This window comes from Haliotis rubra, unplaced genomic scaffold (assembly GCF_003918875.1).
Source record: "Haliotis rubra isolate DU_JTF1 unplaced genomic scaffold, ASM391887v1 Scf81, whole genome shotgun sequence".
In the NCBI taxonomy this organism is placed as follows: Eukaryota; Metazoa; Mollusca; class Gastropoda; order Lepetellida; family Haliotidae; genus Haliotis; species Haliotis rubra.
This window is the reverse complement of record NW_025767535.1, coordinates 276,397-295,630: the sequence shown is the minus strand read 5'-3', so window position 1 is coordinate 295,630 and position 19,234 is coordinate 276,397. Positions and strand designations below refer to the sequence as shown.

At 39.8% G+C, this 19,234-nt stretch overlaps 1 protein-coding gene across 1 annotated transcript in view; it reads left to right on the top strand.

Moving 5' to 3' along the window:
• LOC124261786 (serine/threonine-protein kinase 17B-like) overlaps nt 1-19,234 on the top strand; it is an 84,850-nt gene that overhangs the window by 39,133 nt on the left and 26,483 nt on the right. The window contains 1 exon segment of the mRNA XM_046696137.1: nt 14,450-14,662. Coding sequence (XP_046552093.1) covers nt 14,450-14,662 — 213 coding nt within the window.

The window sequence follows — 19,234 nt, the reverse complement described above, 5'->3', positions numbered from 1 at the left end:
ACATAGTGAAATACTGGATTCAAAATCTGTGAAAATGTAGACTTGCTTCATTCCAGTAAGGGTTGGGCAGATGGTAGACTCATGCTTAGTCTCTGAAAATATATAATTTTAATAGAAACAAAAATTCATTTAGCATGAAAAGGAGCAACAGTGAAATAGGAGATTCAGAACCTAATCTGAGGAATATTTAGACTTGCTGTTTCCAGATTATGCCCGAAATTATGAACGAAAAATAATCGGGAGCAGCTTCATTCCAGTATGAGACAGAGTAGGCAGAAATTAAGTAATATCATTCAGGGACTATGAGACAGAGTAGGCAGAAATGAAATAATATTGTTCAGGGACTATGAGACAGAGTAGGCAGATATGAAATAATATGGTTCAGGGACTATGAGACAGAGTAGGTAGAAATGAAGTAATATGGTTCAGGGACTATGAGACAGAGTAGGCAGAAATTAAGTAATATCATTCAGGGACTATGAGACAGAGTAGGCAGATATGAAATAATATGGTTCAGGGACTATGAGACAGAGTAGGCAGAAATGAAGTAATAATTGGTCCAGGGATTGTTACACTAGCGAATGATATTTACTGCTGTTGTATAACATGAGCTGTTGTGACTGGCCAGCGATGTGTGTGGAGTTGACACTGACACAAGCATGTGGATGACACGAGGCGTTCATCTTGTTGACAGTTGGTTGTAGTAACAGCTGCTGTCCTGGGCAAACAGTGCCACAATGTTCACTCCAATCTGTAACAGCTTCAGATGATCTGTGTGTGTGTGTGGAATATGACCAAAACATTAGCCATTACCCAATTCATTGTTGATTTAATTCTGCACTAGTATGCGTGCATATTTATACCCATACTTACGAAGAAATGGGGTATACAGAATTCATTCATCCTTCCTTCCGTCCCGAAACCTTGTCCGGAGCATATCTCTCTAAGTTTTCATGCAAGGTTCAACAAACTTCATACTCATATTAATCATAATACCCATTGATGTGCCTTTTGCTATTTTGAAGTTTATCAGAATTTTATTGTTGCTGTTTCCGTGGAAACATGACTTAGTACAAAATGTGTTTGATGGTTATCTGTCTGGAGCATATCACCAAAACTATACATGCTATTTTGAAGTTTATCAGAATTTTATATTTTGGTTTCCATGGGAAAATGACTTAATACACAAGTTTATCATGAGAGTCAGTGACATTCTTCAACATTGTCCACTTCATTGTGTGCAACATCAACATGAAACAGTCAAGTTCAATGGTATGTCAGGTTTCCACAGAAAAAAATAATGTTTCCTTAAATTATTAATGTTATCAGTAAATGGCGAAACTATTATGTAACCTGTATATATAGTTTGGTGAAGTCAAGGAGAAAGTTGTGTGAGCTGGTGATCCTTGTCACATTATATATATATCAATATCAGTCGTTTCCATGTCCCAAAGTGGAAAGTGGGGGTATGTGAGCTGTGTTTACTTCTACACTTGTTCCAGTTGTGTACCTGTTGATCAGCTTGTTGAGCTTGTGTACCTGTATTTACTGGGGCAGCAGAGTTTCCACTTTGAGGTGAGAGGTGGTAGGGTAGCCCAGCGGTTAAAGTATTCTCTCGTCAAGCCGAATACGTTGGTTCGATTCCCCACATGGGTACTACCGCCTCACAGGCAACTGGATTATATTCTCCCCAGGGAGTTGAAAATGAAAATCAAGTGCACTCGGATCCATTGTCAGGGTAGTAATAATATAGCACTTTAAACACGCCTCTGCGTGCTACAGAAGTACAGCACAAAATATATGGCCTTATTTTAAATATTTTTAAGTCCAAAACATTAGTCATTTGACAAGGGACTCTTGACTCAGTTGAGAACACTGTTAAAGTGCCATATTTCCTCTAATAAGCGCCCGGGCACTTATTTTTTCAACAGACTTCAAGACCTAGTGCTTATTAGAGGCCCAGTGCTTTTTGCGGATACTGGGTGTAATTATCGTAATTGTTATTGAGCTGTGTTGCCCCCCTCGCTTATTAAAAGCCCGGCACTTATTTGAGAAACGGCTCTTATTAGAGGAAATACGGTAGTTACAGTATCTTATAACTACAAAGTTCGACCAGAACAGTGACACAAACAAATGAGATTCTATTGTTGAGGTGTTTGGGTCATCGGAACAGTTGACCATAGCAGTTCGGTGGACAACACTGCGGTTTTTGTCAACCCACCTAGTCAACACAGGACTGTTAGTAACAATTAACAATTTGAATTAAGCCCCCACAGTGGGGAGAACGTGTAGTTGATATTCAACATGTGACACAAATATTATTCTCTGCCCAGTGGAAGATTTTGTCAACAGGTGACGGAGTTGGAAGACACAAGCTGAAGTTTGTTTTGAGGGGAACTTTGAGTTGGGTTCACTTAAAATGGTGATAATGTCTTGAGTATTTTGTTTGAAGGACTGGTCAGAATGCATATATCATTACAGCTTTGCCCTGAAAAGGTATCATGTGTGATATGTGTTATGAATATTAATCAAGCTCTCTGGATATAATTTATGCATGATTTGTGCATCAGTAATCTGGAAAATTAAATATGGACGTCAAGGAGTCCTTGTCATGGTGTTATTGTTAAAAAAGTTAAAATTTACAGGCTACCTAGAAAAATCCATGTACTCAATGATCTCTAATGTACTTCAGGACATACTTGATGACACTTAGGTCATGAAGTGATATCAGGTAGATATTGGGGCTGGGGCGGGTCCAAATTTTCTACCCGGGTACCCCACCCCCTATTACCCTACACTACCCTGATGCCCATTATGTAAATTCCTGACATCAAATTTGAAAGAAATGGCAATGTATTCTTCAGCTCCGAGGCTAAAATTTCAAGTATTTCAATCTCTTAACCATGTAATATATTCAAAACAGGTGACTAAATAATGTCTATATCTTCAAAGACAAAAGAAACTTTTAATCATGAAAGAAAACATATGACATTGTGTAATCTATTAGTCACATGATTATGCTGATATTGAGAAGGAAGCGTACAAAAATACCTCAGCGTCATTTTGGGTTTGTTGTATGTTTTCTATTACTAAAATTTTGCACAGTTGACCAGAGGCCATGGCACACCCTGGGGGTTAAGATAGGGATATTTATCAAATTTCTTTATTTTTTTCATTATTCCTTGTGTTTGTGTCTTCAGCAACGATACTTGTCGTAAGAGGCGACTAATGGGATCGGGTGGTCAGACTCGCTGACTTGGTTGACACATGTCATCTTATCCTAATTGCATAGATCAATGCTCATCCTGTCGATCACTGGACTGTCTGGTCCAGACTCTATTATTTACAGACTGCCTCCATAATAGCTGGACTTGGCTGAAAGCAGCATTAAACAACAAACAAACAAAAACAAACGTGACATGTGCAGGGTAGCAGAGTCTTGCCAATGATGTGACCCGATGTTTGTGGCTGGTTATTGGACAATCTACCCAAGACACAGAATGTGTAATGTATAGGTACCAAGAGTCTTGCCAATGATGTGACCCGATGTTTGTGGCTGGTTATTGGACAATCTACCCAAGACACAGAATGTGTAATGTATAGGTACCAAGAGTCTTGCCAATGATGTGACCCGATGTTTGTGGCTGGTTATTGGACAATCTACCCAAGACACAGAATGTGTAATGTATAGGTACCAAGAGTCTTGCCAATGATGTGACTCGATGCCTCTGTTTGTGGCTGGTTATTGGGACAATCTACCCAAGACACAGAATGTGTAATATATAGGTACCAAGAGTCTTGCCAATGATGTGACCCGATGCCTCTGTTTGTGGCTGGTTATTGGACAATCTACCCAAGACACAGAATGTGTAATGTATAGGTACCAAGAGTCTTGCCAATGATGTGACCCGATGCCTCTGTTTGTGGCTGGTTATTGGGACAATCTACCCAAGACACAGAATGTGTAATGTATAGGTACCAAGAGTCTTGCCAATGATGTGACCCGATGCCTCTGTTTGTGGCTGGTTATTGGACAATCTACCCAAGACACAGAATGTGTAATGTATAGGTACCAAGAGTCTTGCCAATGATGTGACCCGATGTTTGTGGCTGGTTATTGGGACAATCTACCCAAGACACAGAATGTGTAATGTATAGGTACCAAGAGTCTTGCCAATGATGTGACCCGATGTTTGTGGCTGGTTATTGGACAATCTACCCAAGACACAGAATGTGTAATGTATAGGTACCAAGAGTCTTGCCAATGATGTGACCCGATGTTTGTGGCTGGTTATTGGACAATCTACCCAAGACACAGAATGTGTAATGTATAGGTACCAAGAGTCTTGCCAATGATGTGACCCAATGTTTGTGGCTGGTTATTGGACTATCTACCCAAGACACAGAATGTGTAATGTATAGGTACCAGGAGTCTTGCCAATGATGTGACCCGATGCCTCTGTTTGTGGCTGGTTATTGGGACAATCTACCCAAGACACGGAATGCGTAATATATAGGTACCAAGAGTCTTGCCAATGATGTGACCCGATGCCTCTGTTTGTGGCTGGTTATTGGACAATCTACCCAAGACACAGAATGTGTAATGTATAGGTACCAAGAGTCTTGCCAATGATGTGACCCGATGTTTGTGGCTGGTTATTGGACAATCTACCCAAGACACAGAATGTGTAATGTATAGGTACCAAGAGTCTTGCCAATGATGTGACCCGATGCCTCTGTTTGTGGCTGGTTATTGGGACAATCTACCCAAGACACAGAATGTGTAATATATAGGTACCAAGAGTCTTGCCAATGATGTGACCCGATGCCTCTGTTTGTGGCTGGTTATTGGACAATCTACCCAAGACACAGAATGTGTAATGTATAGGTACCAAGAGGCTTGCCAATGATGTGACCCGATGCCTCTGTTTGTGGCTGGTTATTGGGACAATCTACCCAAGACACAGAATGTGTAATGTATAGGTACCAAGAGTCTTGCCAATGATGTGACCCGATGCCGATGTTTGTGGCTGGTTATTGGACAATCTACCCAAGACACAGAATGTGTAATATATAGGTACCAAGAGTCTTGCCAATGATGTGACCCGATGCCGATGTTTGTGGCTGGTTATTGCACAATCTACCCAAGACACGGAATGTGTAATGTATAGGTCCCAAGAATCTTGGGATGATGCGACTCCATGCCTGTGTTCAGGGATGCAGATAGTGACGGCCAGGGTATTATTGATTACCTACATGAAGACTACGACAACGATCGTGTCTGTCGTGCTTCAGCTGGTTTGCCAAGTGGAGCCAACGGTGTTGATTAATGGCTGTCCTACAAAGGTTGTTTGTTGGAAGTAAATTGTAGCCTCTGTCATTGAATGTCGGGGGTGTTTTATTGATATGTTTTTTATGGGGTGGGTATGATATATTTACATGGGTGTAATTGTGAGATATGTATGATATAGCAGGGGTGGAAATAACTTTAAAATTGATAATGTACTCCGGTACAGTGGCACATGTAAAGTCACTTCCCCTGATAATTTGTCCACTATACCGACCGTTTTCTTGCTGATTTTTTAAATAAACAACATAATTAATATTGGAAAGTCAACTGGACACACGGTACAGTGTGATATACAAATTTGCTTGCCCGACAGAAAAAAAGCTGGACTCGGACGTCAGACAATACATTAAAATGTTATACAAAGAAAATGTTCTTATCTTCTTTTGAGTAGTGGGGTGGTGGGGTAGCCTAGTGGTTAAAGCGTTGGCTCGTCAAGCCGAAGACCCTGGTTCAATTCCCCACATGGGTACACTGTGTGAAGCCCATTTCTGGTGTCCCCCGCCGTGATATTGCTGGATTATTACTAAAAGCGGCGTAAAACCCAACTCACTTCACTCACTCTTTTGAGTGGTATACAATGCAATTCCACCACTTGCCACTTGAATTCAGTTGGGACATATATATTTAAGAGGAAATTGATCCAAATGTTTGTAGCAAATCAAATCTCGTTTCTGAAACAAATACCACTTCCTCCTAGAGGCCAGTATCCTGAATCTGAAAATAGTTCCTCGCTGACAATTGGTACATCAAAGTGGCCACAATGCTCTTCCCTTACAGCATATTGAACTAGTTTCAGCCTCAGCCAATCACACAGGCAATGAAAGAGAATACACACTTGTAACACGACACCATTTTCAAACCATTCAAGTCTAGAACTAAACTCAAAAGCTTTATTTGCTGTGTAATGATAAAATGATCATGCAATGGTAAAAGTATTGCAAAATTTGGAAATTTGTACTTGCCCACAGTAATTTGTACTAGGCACGGTCTTTTGGCTAGTGTTAAGTTGTCCTTACCAATGTATGTGATTGATAACGATTGTATTCGTAATGATCAAATATAACAGGTTAAATGTGAAGCCTGGTTATGTTGTTTGTTTGTTTTTAAATCAGAAGCTATTCAAAAGGAAATTACATTGTTACTATCAGAAATATGGCAGGAAAAGGGTACCATGTTGAGATGATGTATGGCTCTCATATTATATATTATTTGAATACTTGCTAAATTATTACTTCATGAATGTCTGTCTGTGGACAGAACATTTGAGTCAACTAGCCTGCTTGGGCTTGCCTAATCTTTTTTTATATTGTCATGATAATTATTAGCAGTGTAGACCTACATGATCATGACTGTTTCTATAGCCTTGACCTTTTCATCTTTTCATAAATGTTCGAGCCTGCAGAAATTCATGAAAATGAACCTGTTTATTTGTATTTCTTTGTTCGATTGTTTGATGTTTAATGCCACACTCAACAATATTCCAGCTATATGATAAATATCTGTAAATAATGGAATTTAGACCAGACAATCCAGTGGCTGACAGCATGAGCATCAATCTACACATTTGGGACACGATGACGTTTGGGATAGGACTACATATATCAACCTTGAGGCCAAGCCTAAACTCCCTGCCCTGTTAGTTGTCCTCTTGACAAGCATAGGTGAATACCAACTTTAACACAAATCTTTAGTCTTTCTTTTGTTTGGGCCTTTCTGTCGAATGTGTCCCCATGTAAAATTGTTTTGAATTCAAACAATACAGACAGATCTACCTGTAAGTAACAAAAAAACAACTCGGAAAGATGCACCATCACTTTTGTGAATACTGCATTAGCAGAAAATCAAGTGAAAATCAAGTGAAAATCAAGCCGCAGACTTCAAAAGAAGGGAGTCACATAATGTTGTGTGATTGAAACAAGATGTGTAATAAAATATAGGAGAATATTATGTTTTCTGATTTTTTTGCGTCATATCCTTTTACACCTTGTATGGACTTTGATAAATTCCGCCGATCCTTGATGCATGTAGGGAGAGGTGAGGTGTCAACATTGGCTCATATATTTTGTTGTACAGTTAAGAACAGCATGACATCTGCGTGCACGACAATCTTCAGGTTACGTCATGCAGTGTGACCCTTGGTCCGTGAACGCATGTAAATGTTCTCAAGGAGTGGTGTCATTTATCAGGGTCAGATGAACTTTTTTCTATCTCTCTTTGTAATTTGAAGGGTTAGGATTATATATATGGGATGTTGTGGCATGTTTACATCAGTGAATCAGAACTGAAGGAGTGAGTTAGTGAGTTTAGTTTTATGCCACACTCAGCAATATTCCAGCTATATTGCGGCGGTCTGCACCAGACAATCCTGTGATCAACAGCATGAACATCGTTCTACGCAATTGGGATATGATGACGTGTCAACCAAGTCAGCGAACCTGACCATCTGATCCCGGTAGTTGTCTCTAGCATGGGTTACTGAAGAGCAATCCTAACCTGGATCTTCACGGAGCTGGGGATTCCAGAAACGATCATTCTAAGTGGCGTTGAACAATAAAACATTGTTACTAACCAAACCAGCTAGATCACCTTCAAATACTCTCTCAAATACCCACTGATCTTTTGTTAGCAAGAACTCTTATTACTAAGGACACTGAAAGGTGTTGAGAGGGTGAACTTGACCTGTGAGTTTCAAAATCCAACGGGACTTTGTTCCACTTAGAGTTCAGGTTTCTGAAAGCAACATACTGACACCAATCCTGTCAAATGTATTTCCTGGTAGAGGACTTAAGCTGCAGCTACAGTAACACCTGAAACAATTAATCACAAAAACTGTGAAAGAGAAACGGTGTGAGTCATGTGAATGATGTCAAGTTCTTTGCTGACACCAACAAGGAAGGTGAGGATGTCAGGGTGTTGGTGACCTGTTCAGTGGGTCCAGATGAAGCCCTCATGTTATATTTAGTAGAATGAATGTTGCTCATACTGGTGCTGTGCTGTATGCTAAAACTGTATCGTCTTCCTTGTTTAGGGGGGCAGAGGGGTAGCCTAGGGTCTTCCTTGTTGAGGGGGCAGTAGGGTAGCCTAGGGGTTAAAGTGTTCGCCTGTCACGCCAAAGACCCGGGTTCTCTTCCCTATATGGGAACAATGTGTGAAGCCTATTTCTGATGTTTCCCGCTGTGATATTGCTGGAATATTGTTAAAAGTGGTGTAAAAACAAACTCACTCACTCACTCTTTGTTGAGGGTGCTCCTTCGTCCCTGAAGTTTGCTGCTGTTGTATTTCATGGCTTCAGATCGGTTCACTTTTGGGGACATTGACTGATAAATGTCATGGATGTCCTAAAGATTTGTTTTTGCAATGATAATCCACATCACTTGTTTGTGCGTCATATTCATACAGAAATTGCACAGTGGTCTAAAAATATTAATTTGAAACAGTGATTGACAGCATGAGCACCAGTCAATATTTACAGACATTGAGGAAAGCCATAGCTTTCAATGAGCTGAGGTACTAAGAAGGATCTTTTCTGTCCTGGAATCCCCAGCTTGGTCACATTCAAGCCTGTTGTATTGATACCAAAAATTAGCCATCACATTTTCATAAAGTCATAGAAATGTCGAAAGGTCATCTGTGTCCAGAAAAAATACTGTATTTGGATCAAAGGTTCTGGCAAGGAACCTTGAGGTACATGCTTCTGTTTAAGCATTGCTAGTGTCATACTCAAGATACAGGGTTCTGTGATGGACCTGTATGTTGTGTTTTGTTCGAGAGTTGAGATCAGTCATGGCTGTTGATGGCACTATCCAAGATACAGGGTTACAGACGGACCGATATGTTGTGTTTTGTTCAAGAGTTGAGATCAGTCATGTCTGTTGGCAGCAGCACCCACGATACAGGGTTATGGGACGGACCTGTATGTTGTGTTTTGTTCAAGAGTTGAGATCAGTCATGTCTGTTCAAGAGTTGAGATCAGTCATGGCTGTTCGTGGCAGTACACAAGATACAGTGTTACAGATAGACCAATATGTTGTGTTTTGTTCAAGAGTTGAGATCAGTCATGGCTGTTGGTGGCAGTACACAAGATACAGTGTTACGGATAGACCAATATGTTGTGTTTTGTTCAAGATTTGAGATCAGTCATGTCTGTTGGCAGCAGTACCCAAGATACAGTGTTACAGATGGACCTGTATGTCGTGTTTTGTTCAAGAGTTCAGATCAGTCATGACTGTTGGCAGCAGTACCCAAGATACAGTGTTACAGATGGACCTGTATGTCGTGTTTTGTTACAGAGTGCAGAACAGTCATGACTGTTAATGGCAGTACCCAAGATACAGTGTTACAGATGGACCTGTATGTCGTGTTTTGTTCAAGAGTTGAGATCAGTCATGACTGTTGGTGGACCTGTATGTTGTGTTTTGTTCAAGAGTTGAGATCAGTCATGACTGTTGGTGGCAGTACCCAAGATACAGTGTTACAGATTGACCTGTATGTTGTGTTTTGTTCAAGAGTTGAGATCAGTCATGACTGTTGGTGGCAGTACCCAAGATACAGTGTTACAGATGGACCTGTATGTTGTGTTTTGTTCAAGAGTTCAGATCAGTCATGGCTGTTGGATCCACTAACCATGGTCCAGGGCTATAGGATGGACCTGTATGTTGTGTTTTGTTCATTAGTTCAGGTCAGTCATGGTTGTTGGATCCAGTAACCATGGTCCAGGGCTATAGGATGGACCTGTATGTTGTGTTTTGTTCATGAGTTCATAACAGGCATGTCTGCTGAATCCACTACCCATGATACAGGGCTATAGGATGGACCTGTATGTTGTGTTTTGTTCATTAGTTCAGGTCAGTCATGGCTGTTGAATCCAGTAACCATGGTCCAGGGCTATAGGATGGACCTGTATGTTGTGTTTTGTTCATTAGTTCAGGTCAGTCATGGCTGTTGGATCCAGTAACCATGGTCCAGGGCTATAGGATGGACCTGTATGTTGTGTTTTGTTCATTAGTTCAGGTCAGTCATGGCTGTTGAATCCAGTAACCATGGTCCAGGGCTATAGGATGGACCTGTATGTTGTGTTTTGTTCATTAGTTCAGGATGGACCTGTATGTTGTGTTTTCTCATTAGTTCAGTCATGGCTGTTGGTTCCACTAACCATCCAGGGCTATAGGTTGGACCTGTATGTTGTGTTGTGTTATGTTGTGTTTTGTTCATTAGTTCAGGTCAGTCATGGCTGTTGGATCCAGTAACCATGGTCCAGGGCTATAGGTTGGACCTGTATGTTGTGTTTTGTTCATTAGTTCAGGTCAGTCATGGCTGCTGAATCCACTACCCATGATACAGGGCTATAGGATGGACCAGTGTTTCATCATGTTGCATGCATCTGTCTGGTGATTAGGTCAGTGGATGCCGAGTGAGAAGGTCGACCTCCTGGCATTACGTGCAGTACAGTGTCAGGAGACTCTTGTATCGAGAGACCGACATACAGGAAACTTAGTCATAGAGGATATCCGTACACCGTCTATTAAAAGTTTCAAATGTTAGTGTCGAGTGGAAGCTGGACATTGCTGGGCTTCATGATGCAATATGGACTCATGGAAGTTGTCGCAAGGAGATAAGCAGAAATGTAGAAATCTTAAAGTTTGTAAATAAGCAAGCAATAAATATACAAGCAGTGAAGAAATTGACATTTCAGATATTGTTTGTTGTGTACAAATCTTGAATTGATGATTTTGTCTGGTGATATTTTTATAATGCCTATTGTATTATCATGTTGTGATCATAGATTAGGGCTTATAAATAAGGCCATAACATGGTTTTCTTGATTCACACTTGAATATTTAGCATGAGTGTTGATGCAAGACTACAATATTGCTGAATGTCATGGGCAGTATTCACTTTCAAATTGCCCTTGGCAAGTGAGTATGTTTATAAATTGCCTCTGTTCTCCCAGCAGTGAATGGGTACCCGGTGGGATAAGTCATGACTGGTAACATTCTAGCACCGGGGTAATAAATTGTTTGTGCCTTGAAACAGGCACTTTATAAATAACCATTGTTATTGTTTACAAATTTCAAATTTGGTTAAGAAGGTTTAAAGTAGTCAAAATATATTTGATAATGAACATTGTAGGCTATTGTGAAAGTTAAAAGACAAATCAATAGGTATGTCAGTTAAGAACATAAACAATCCTTCCTTCTTGATTTAAATGAAATAATCGACAACTCGTTTCCAACAAGAGCAAAAACAAATTCAGAAAAGGTGCCCTTTCTTATCTGTCGCACGGTCGGACAAAACTTCATTTAGGCACACTTCAAATACAGCAAGATAAATCGCTGATTCATGAGTTTAGTGTCGCATGTCATTACAACCACTGCATCATAATGTCTCTGTCATCTTTGATCGACTGATGCTTGTCAAGTCGTCCATCATCGGCTTATTGGAACTGTCCAATATGGCTGCCGGCCCAGTGGTTACGGTTACATAAGGTTACAATCACCAACCTGTGTACTACCTGGTCAACAGGTTGGATTGTTCAGCATGCTTCGAGGTGCTTAGTTAAACACCTGGCTTTAATCCTGCCAAGGATTATTGATAGTTAATGATGTATGAAAATAGCCTACAGCGCATCACTGTATGAGTCTGTGTATGATTTATACACCTGGCTTAAACCATGGAAATGTTGTAAACAGAATTAAATATATCCATGTCTGAAGTGGTAGTTGTTGTGGGCCCGTAAAATGACCTTGAATTTAAAAGTTGCACTTGAACTAAATGTGCAGGTGTGTGAGTGAGTGAATAAATGTTCTTCAGCTCGATTTTTCAACTCTTACAGCTGAACTTGTTGATTCAAAACAGTAAACATGGAAAATTGTGTACAGTAAACTATGTTGATAAGGAACGAGCTTCAAATGAACTGACAGATAATTATAAACTGTTTTTTCGGTCCTGGAAACTCAATATAAATTTTAGTTGAAATGTGTATAACGAACTACTGGTATAACTGACTTAAATAAGTAGTCCTGTGTGTTCGTCATAACCATTCTGTACTGTATGTTGAGAAAACTGTTGCAATAAATTAAGGGGGTCCTGGGGGGATATTGGACTCTCGCAGTCCCTGAACCGCAATATTTTCTATTATGACCAACCCTAACTGTAATGCTATAGCTGTAAAAGAAGTCGAGATTTCCTAAAGGTTAAAAAATGTCCCATCTTCTTCAGAGTAATATTTAGCTGTACCAAAAAACTAGACAGAGTTTTAGTCGAGGATTTTAGCTATTGCATTTAAATAATGTTTTAATAGTTGTTTGACTTTTACACTTTATGCATACAATTACTTTATGCAGCAGTGTATATATGTAGAAAATTTGTATATTTATGAAAGGTAATAATTTGCATAGTTATCAAACCCAGTTTCAAACATAAGCAACTTCAGCATAGATTCTTTCTTGTAAGACAACTTTTGTAGTAGAACATTGCTAAGTCTGTCATACAGACCCTGAAACAAATATATCCAAGAAAGTCCATGCAAGTCTAAAATACTTGGCAATTCTAGATTTCCGAAACAGAAGAAAGTCTCTGGGCTCCTTTATATTAAAATTTATGATCATAATTTAGGAACTGTTCTTTCTGAGTTTGGTTTTATGCCGCTTTTAGCAATATTCCAGCAACATCACGGCGGGGGATACCAGAAATGGGCTTCACACAATGTACCCATATGGGGATTCGAACCCGGGTCTTCGGAGTGACGAGCCACCCTTTAACCACTAGGCTACCCCAGCACCCCAAGCAGATAGCAGTAAATATAGGTCACAATATGTCTAGCCCCAGGATATGTACAACCTTTACCATGAGTGAGTCACTCAGTTCCACAGTAGCCTCCGGATGCATCTGCGTGAAGGACGACTCAAGGAGTGTAACTCTACCGTTGTGTTGAGAACATGAACCACTATATCATGTGCCTGGTGTAATTTTAGTGTTTGATTCATCTAATTATATATCCACTGGCCGTTATGATTTTTTTATGTGTTATATGATACACGTGTTATCGTTATGTGATATACTATATCTGTATAAACTGGTCTTCAGGTGATTATTTATTGATGCTGTAAATAGATACCTTCCTTGAGATGGGATACTTGGATGAAATGGTTTTATGTTATGAAGGAAGGGGGAGGATGGTTTTACACCACCTTAAGCATTAATCCAGTGATAACAGCAGAAATGGGCTTACACTTTTCGGCAAGCACTCAAACCACTATGCTACCTCACAGCCACATTTGGGGGCGGTGGGGCAGCCTAGTGGTGAAAGCGTTCGATCGTCACACCGAAGACCCAGGTTCGATTCCCACATGGGTACAATGTGTGAAGTCCATTTCTAGTGTCCTCCGATAGATATTGCTGAATATTGCTAAAAGCGGCGTAAACCTAAACTCACTCACTCAGTGGCACAATTTCTCTTCAGATGTGGGTTTCAAGATGTATCATGATTGTGATTATAATTATTGTTGATATTGACAGTTTTCTGCAGTATCTATCCTGCTAGGGCTTTAGGGTCCACTTCATCGTATTAAGTACACACATCCTTTGGAATTTGAGGTGGCTGATGGTAGTTGTGGTCCTCAATGACTAGTAGCATTTGAGGACGGTAATTAAATACCAGTTCTGGATGTGTCAGTTTTCTACAAATTGAACTGAATTTTAATGACTGAAAATGTAGAAAATACAGAAGATATGTCACTGTGTAAATGTATTTTCTATTTGGATTTTTTTGTTGTGATCTCCAAGATAATACTTGTTTGTACGTTTAAGTTTGGTTTGGTTGTTCTTTGCCGCACTCAGCAATATTCCAGCCTTATGGCGACAATCTGTAAATAAACCAGACAATCCGGTGATCAACAGCATTAGCATCAAGTACACAAATGGAATATGATGACATATGTCAACCAAGTCAGCAAGCCTGACCATCCAATCCAGTTTGTCACTTCTTACGACAAGCATGGGTTGCTGAAGACCAATTCTAACCCGGATCTTCACGGTTTTGTGTGTATATAGCCATGAACAGTGGTGAATGATAATCAGTTTTTTTGTCTCTTATTTCAGAGGAAAATTTGCCGTGGTGAAAAAATGTGTGAACAACGAAACTGGGGATACTGTGGCTGCCAAGTTTATTCGAAAACGGCGGAAGGGCAAGAGCTGTCGGGAAGAAATATTACGTGAAGTGGTGATGCTTGAACTTGCCCTGGCTCATCCCCGATTGGTGGATCTCCTGGAAGTGTATGAAACACCGTCGGAACTCATCCTGGTCACAGAATAGTAAGTACATGTAGATCACTGCTCTTCTGGGTTAGGTAGATCTTAATGTGTCTGAGGTATCTACAGATCTCTTTGATCATCCTGGTCCTGGAATAGTAAGTACAATGAGATTAACGCTGGTTTACGTAATATAGATGTCTTTATACCTCATGTTACAATCTCCACATGGTATTGGAGGTATCGTGTCTCCTCGAGGTGTTGGAGATACTGTCAGATCTGCTTAAGTTGTAAGATACCTCCAGAACCCCTCAAGGTGTTTGTAGATACTTTCAGATCTCATCAAGGTGTTGAAGCTGCCATTACATCTCTTCAAGGTGTTCACACACCATCCTTTTTTATCAAGGTGTTCACATATCAATGTGTTTTATCAAGGTGTTCACACACCATCCTTTCTTATCAAAGTGTTCACACACCATCCTTTCTTATCATGGTGTTCACACACCATTTTGTTTTTATCAAGGTGTTCACACACCATCCTTTCTTATCAAAGTGTTCACACACCATCCTTTCTTATCATGGTGTTCACACACCATTTTTTTTTATCATGGTGTTCACACACCATCCTTTCTTATCATGGTGTTCACACACCATTTTTTTTATCATGGTGTTCACACACTATCCTTTCTTATCAAGGTGTTCACACACCATCCTTTCTCATCATGGTGTTCACACAACATCCTTTCTCATCATGGTGTTCACACACCATTTTTTTTTATCATGGTGTTCACACACCATCCTTTCTTATCAAGGTGTTCACAGACCATCCTTTCTTATCAAGGTGTTCACACACCGTCCTTTCTTATCAAGGTGTTCACACACCATCTTTTCTTATCAAGGTGTTCACACACCATCCTTTTCTTATCAAGGTGTTCACACACCATCTTTTCTTATCAAGGTGTTCACACACCATCAAGTATCTCCTCAAAGTGTTGAAACACCAGTACATCTCTTCAAGCCAGCACACATCATCACATTGCGAGGAGCTGTTTATACCTCAAGATGTGATAAGATAGCCTAAAATTGACCTCAAGGTTTTAAACTAAAAACCTGAAAAGGGTTATGAAGTATTTTCCTGAAAGCCTCAGGTATCAGCTAACTTAAGACTGCAATTAGTGTAAGATCTGAAATAGATATAAAACACCCTCGGATCTATACCGTTATCCTGTGAGAACTCCACCGTGTGTCAGGTAAACAGATCCGCTACACCCAACAGACCCAAGAGGCAGTCTCCCATGACCAGGATCATCGATTCCGCTGCCTACTTCCTTAATACGCAACAACACAGCCACAAGCTGCTCAATTCTATCAGATCAATATCCTAAATCAACAGCACTCTTTAGGAACATAGTATCACCATGTTCACCTTGAACACCATGGCTACAGCAACATCACAGCCATTACGAAACTGCCTTCTTCAGGAAGAATGGCAAATTACAAGGTCATTAATGATGCTCCTGTATAATTAAGTGATCAAGTTGTCATTATCAAGCATTGGTATTGTCATATAGAAAAATCAGTGAATCGTGACATCATTGGGATGCAGACTGTACGGACTTATTAGAAACTAATTTCTGTGTTCACGAATTGTTCACTAATTGATATGTCCTCAGAGGACATCCTGTAGGAAGTCTCAATTGGTATTTCCTTTCAAGCAATGGGTTTTCATGATGCAAGAAAATAGCTTCAGCATTTCTTCCCCTTCTATATATAGCTTGTTCTGAAAGACGGTTTGGGAGGTCCATGGACAGTTCTTGACAGGCATTTAGAATTTGGAAGAATGTGAATACTTGACACATTTTATGGATAACATAACTTGTTATCCATAAAACGTGTTATTCAAGTATTCATGTTTCATGAGGACGAATAAATGATCATCATAAATATCAACATTCATCAAAATAATTTGGAACGTTGACATTAAGTGATTATTAAGATGCTATTTTCTTGTCTTCAAATTGTAAACAGTGACATCATAATTTGTAGTTTTCACCCTGAAGCAATATTCTGTTATTGTGAAACTACTGACATGATATAAAACGTAGAAGAAACTACATGTCTTTGCAGATGAAGATCTGTTTTGAAAGGTTTATGATGACTGTGTAGTCACGCTGTGCCTCGGAATAGGAGAACCTGTCTCATTAAACATGTGTTGAGCAGCCATCTGAGACTCTCCTTGTGGTTTCAGAGAAACAGCTTCCTTCGTTGATGAAGTCTCATTCAATCTGTATCAACTTTACATTCTTAAATTTAGAATTCTGTCTGTTTGAAGAGTTAGGGTAGGATGCTAGTTCATTTTTGCTGCAGACGTAATGTTCATTACCAGATTATCTGCTTCCATTAGATGGAGAGGTGCGGTCGATTAGGCGATATGTTTACCATGGTAACTTGTTACCATGACAACATTTGTTTGATATTTTTAACATTTGTTGTGATTGATAAATTGTCAAGGATTTACAGATTGAAAATGTTTTCTAAGATGTAATGTTATTTTTATGTCTTGGTTAACCTACATGGCTTGTATAGATATTTTTCTATCACCCTGGTTGATTTATGAAGAAGTGTAAAGACGATATAGATGACGTTATACAAGGTGATTTTTGCACTAAGGTGATCATGACTCCCTTGCCATAGACTTACACCAGTCACAAACATTAAGGTTGCTTTGTACAATGGCTTCCAATTTCACTCCTTCTAAATGTAGAACACACTTACACTGAGTTTCAAAATATGTATAATTTTGATAGTAACAAATAAACCTATTTAGTTTTGAAAAGGAGCCCCAGTCATTTCGGAACCTCAGGAAATCTAGACTTGCTTCATTCGGGGCTTTAGAATTGCAAGGGAGGGCTGCAGTAGGGGAAATAATGTGGTTCAGGGACTGTGAGACAAACTAACTTGAACCTTGTTTTTCTGATAAGCATATACCTCATCAAGCGAGTTATAGTACCGGTATTGCCCCTCAGACCACAGAGTGAGTTAATACCTAGATCAGCAATATTTGAGTTGCCTGGATATAACTAACCCTGGACCAGTGATCTGAGGATGACTTTCGAGTCCACCCTGGTCCATTGTTGGGGGAGGATTGTATTTGGGATTGATATTAAGCATGGATGAAGTGCTATACAGACAGACTATTATTGTCACTGTCACATTGTGATATGAATACACAATGCCATTTAGAAAGTGGTCAAATATAAAACATTATATTTGGGATTACACTTTCTTAGTAAAGCACAGATTCTAGTATTTTCGTTAGGTTGCTGCAGTGGCTAAATGGGTTAGGCGGGTGAATTTGTGGTTTCGATTAGCTGCCTGACTCTGAGGGTATAGGTTCAAATCTCAGATGGGTCTCAGCCTAACAAAAGTACTAGAATCTGTACTTTACTGGAAAGTGTAATCCTCAGTATAACATGTGTTAGATCGTGATATGACTGAAATGCTGATCAAAGCATCATTCTCTTGCTCATTTGTTTGTTCAGTTGTGCATTCATTTTTATTCACTCTTCATTTGTTCTTCATTCATCTGTTCATTCATTCGTTAGTCTTCTCTAAACAACCACTTGTGAGATGTTCAGGTCTAGAATTTTCAGAAACAGAAAATAGACAGTGCTTATGTGGAGACCATTTAGTTCTGTTATCTCGTCCATCATGATTGTTCCTGAGATGTCAGATCTTGCCGTTATTGTTGTATCAACTTACAACCTTATCAGACGCAAATTGAAAAATGGCATCGTTAATGAAATCACCTCAGCTTTCCCAAGCCTGATACGGTTTGTGATAAATTCCCGTTATCTTGAACAATGACATCCCACGACCCATCAGTCCTGTCATTATAGTATCCCCTACCATGACGTTCACCTGCAAACATATCTACCCAATACTATTGATCTGGCCAGAATTAAAGAGGTGTATGTCTGTATGGAAGTAGTTGTCAGGAAGGTGATATATGATGTCTGCTTTGTGGCTTCAGATACCTGTGTGTTGGGGTGGGGGTGGTGTGATATATGATGGCTGCTTTGTGGCTGCTTTGTGGCTGGGGACACCTGTGTGTTGGGGAAGGGGGTGGTGTGGTATATAATGGCTGTTTTGTGGCTAGGGACACCTGTGTGTCGGGGAGGTGGGGAGGGGGTGGGGTGGTATGTGATGGAGGCTTCTTGACACTGGATATCTGTGTGTGGGTGGAGAAGAGACAGAAAGTCGGTAGTCCTTATTTATCATGAAGGCTAGGTGTTTCTGGGTAGGGAGACAAGACAAGTGGAAGAGGGTTGTGATACATATGATAGAGGCTTTATTTGGAATGGCTGTGTGTAAAGTGGGCAAGGGGCTACAGGAGGGATTATATTCATTGTCAAAAGTAACTGATCATAGTCATGATGTACAAAGTGTTCGTAACGTTATACTTTATGATACAGTGTTTGCCATGACGCAAAAAAAAAGGGTATTTGATGCACAAATTATCTCAAATGCGCAGTGAATTTAGAAGTTTGTGTCATTGTTAACGCAATGCTACTGGGCCCTTAGTTCAGATAATCTAAACTTCTAAAACTAAATATTTGCCAGTTAACTGCTCAG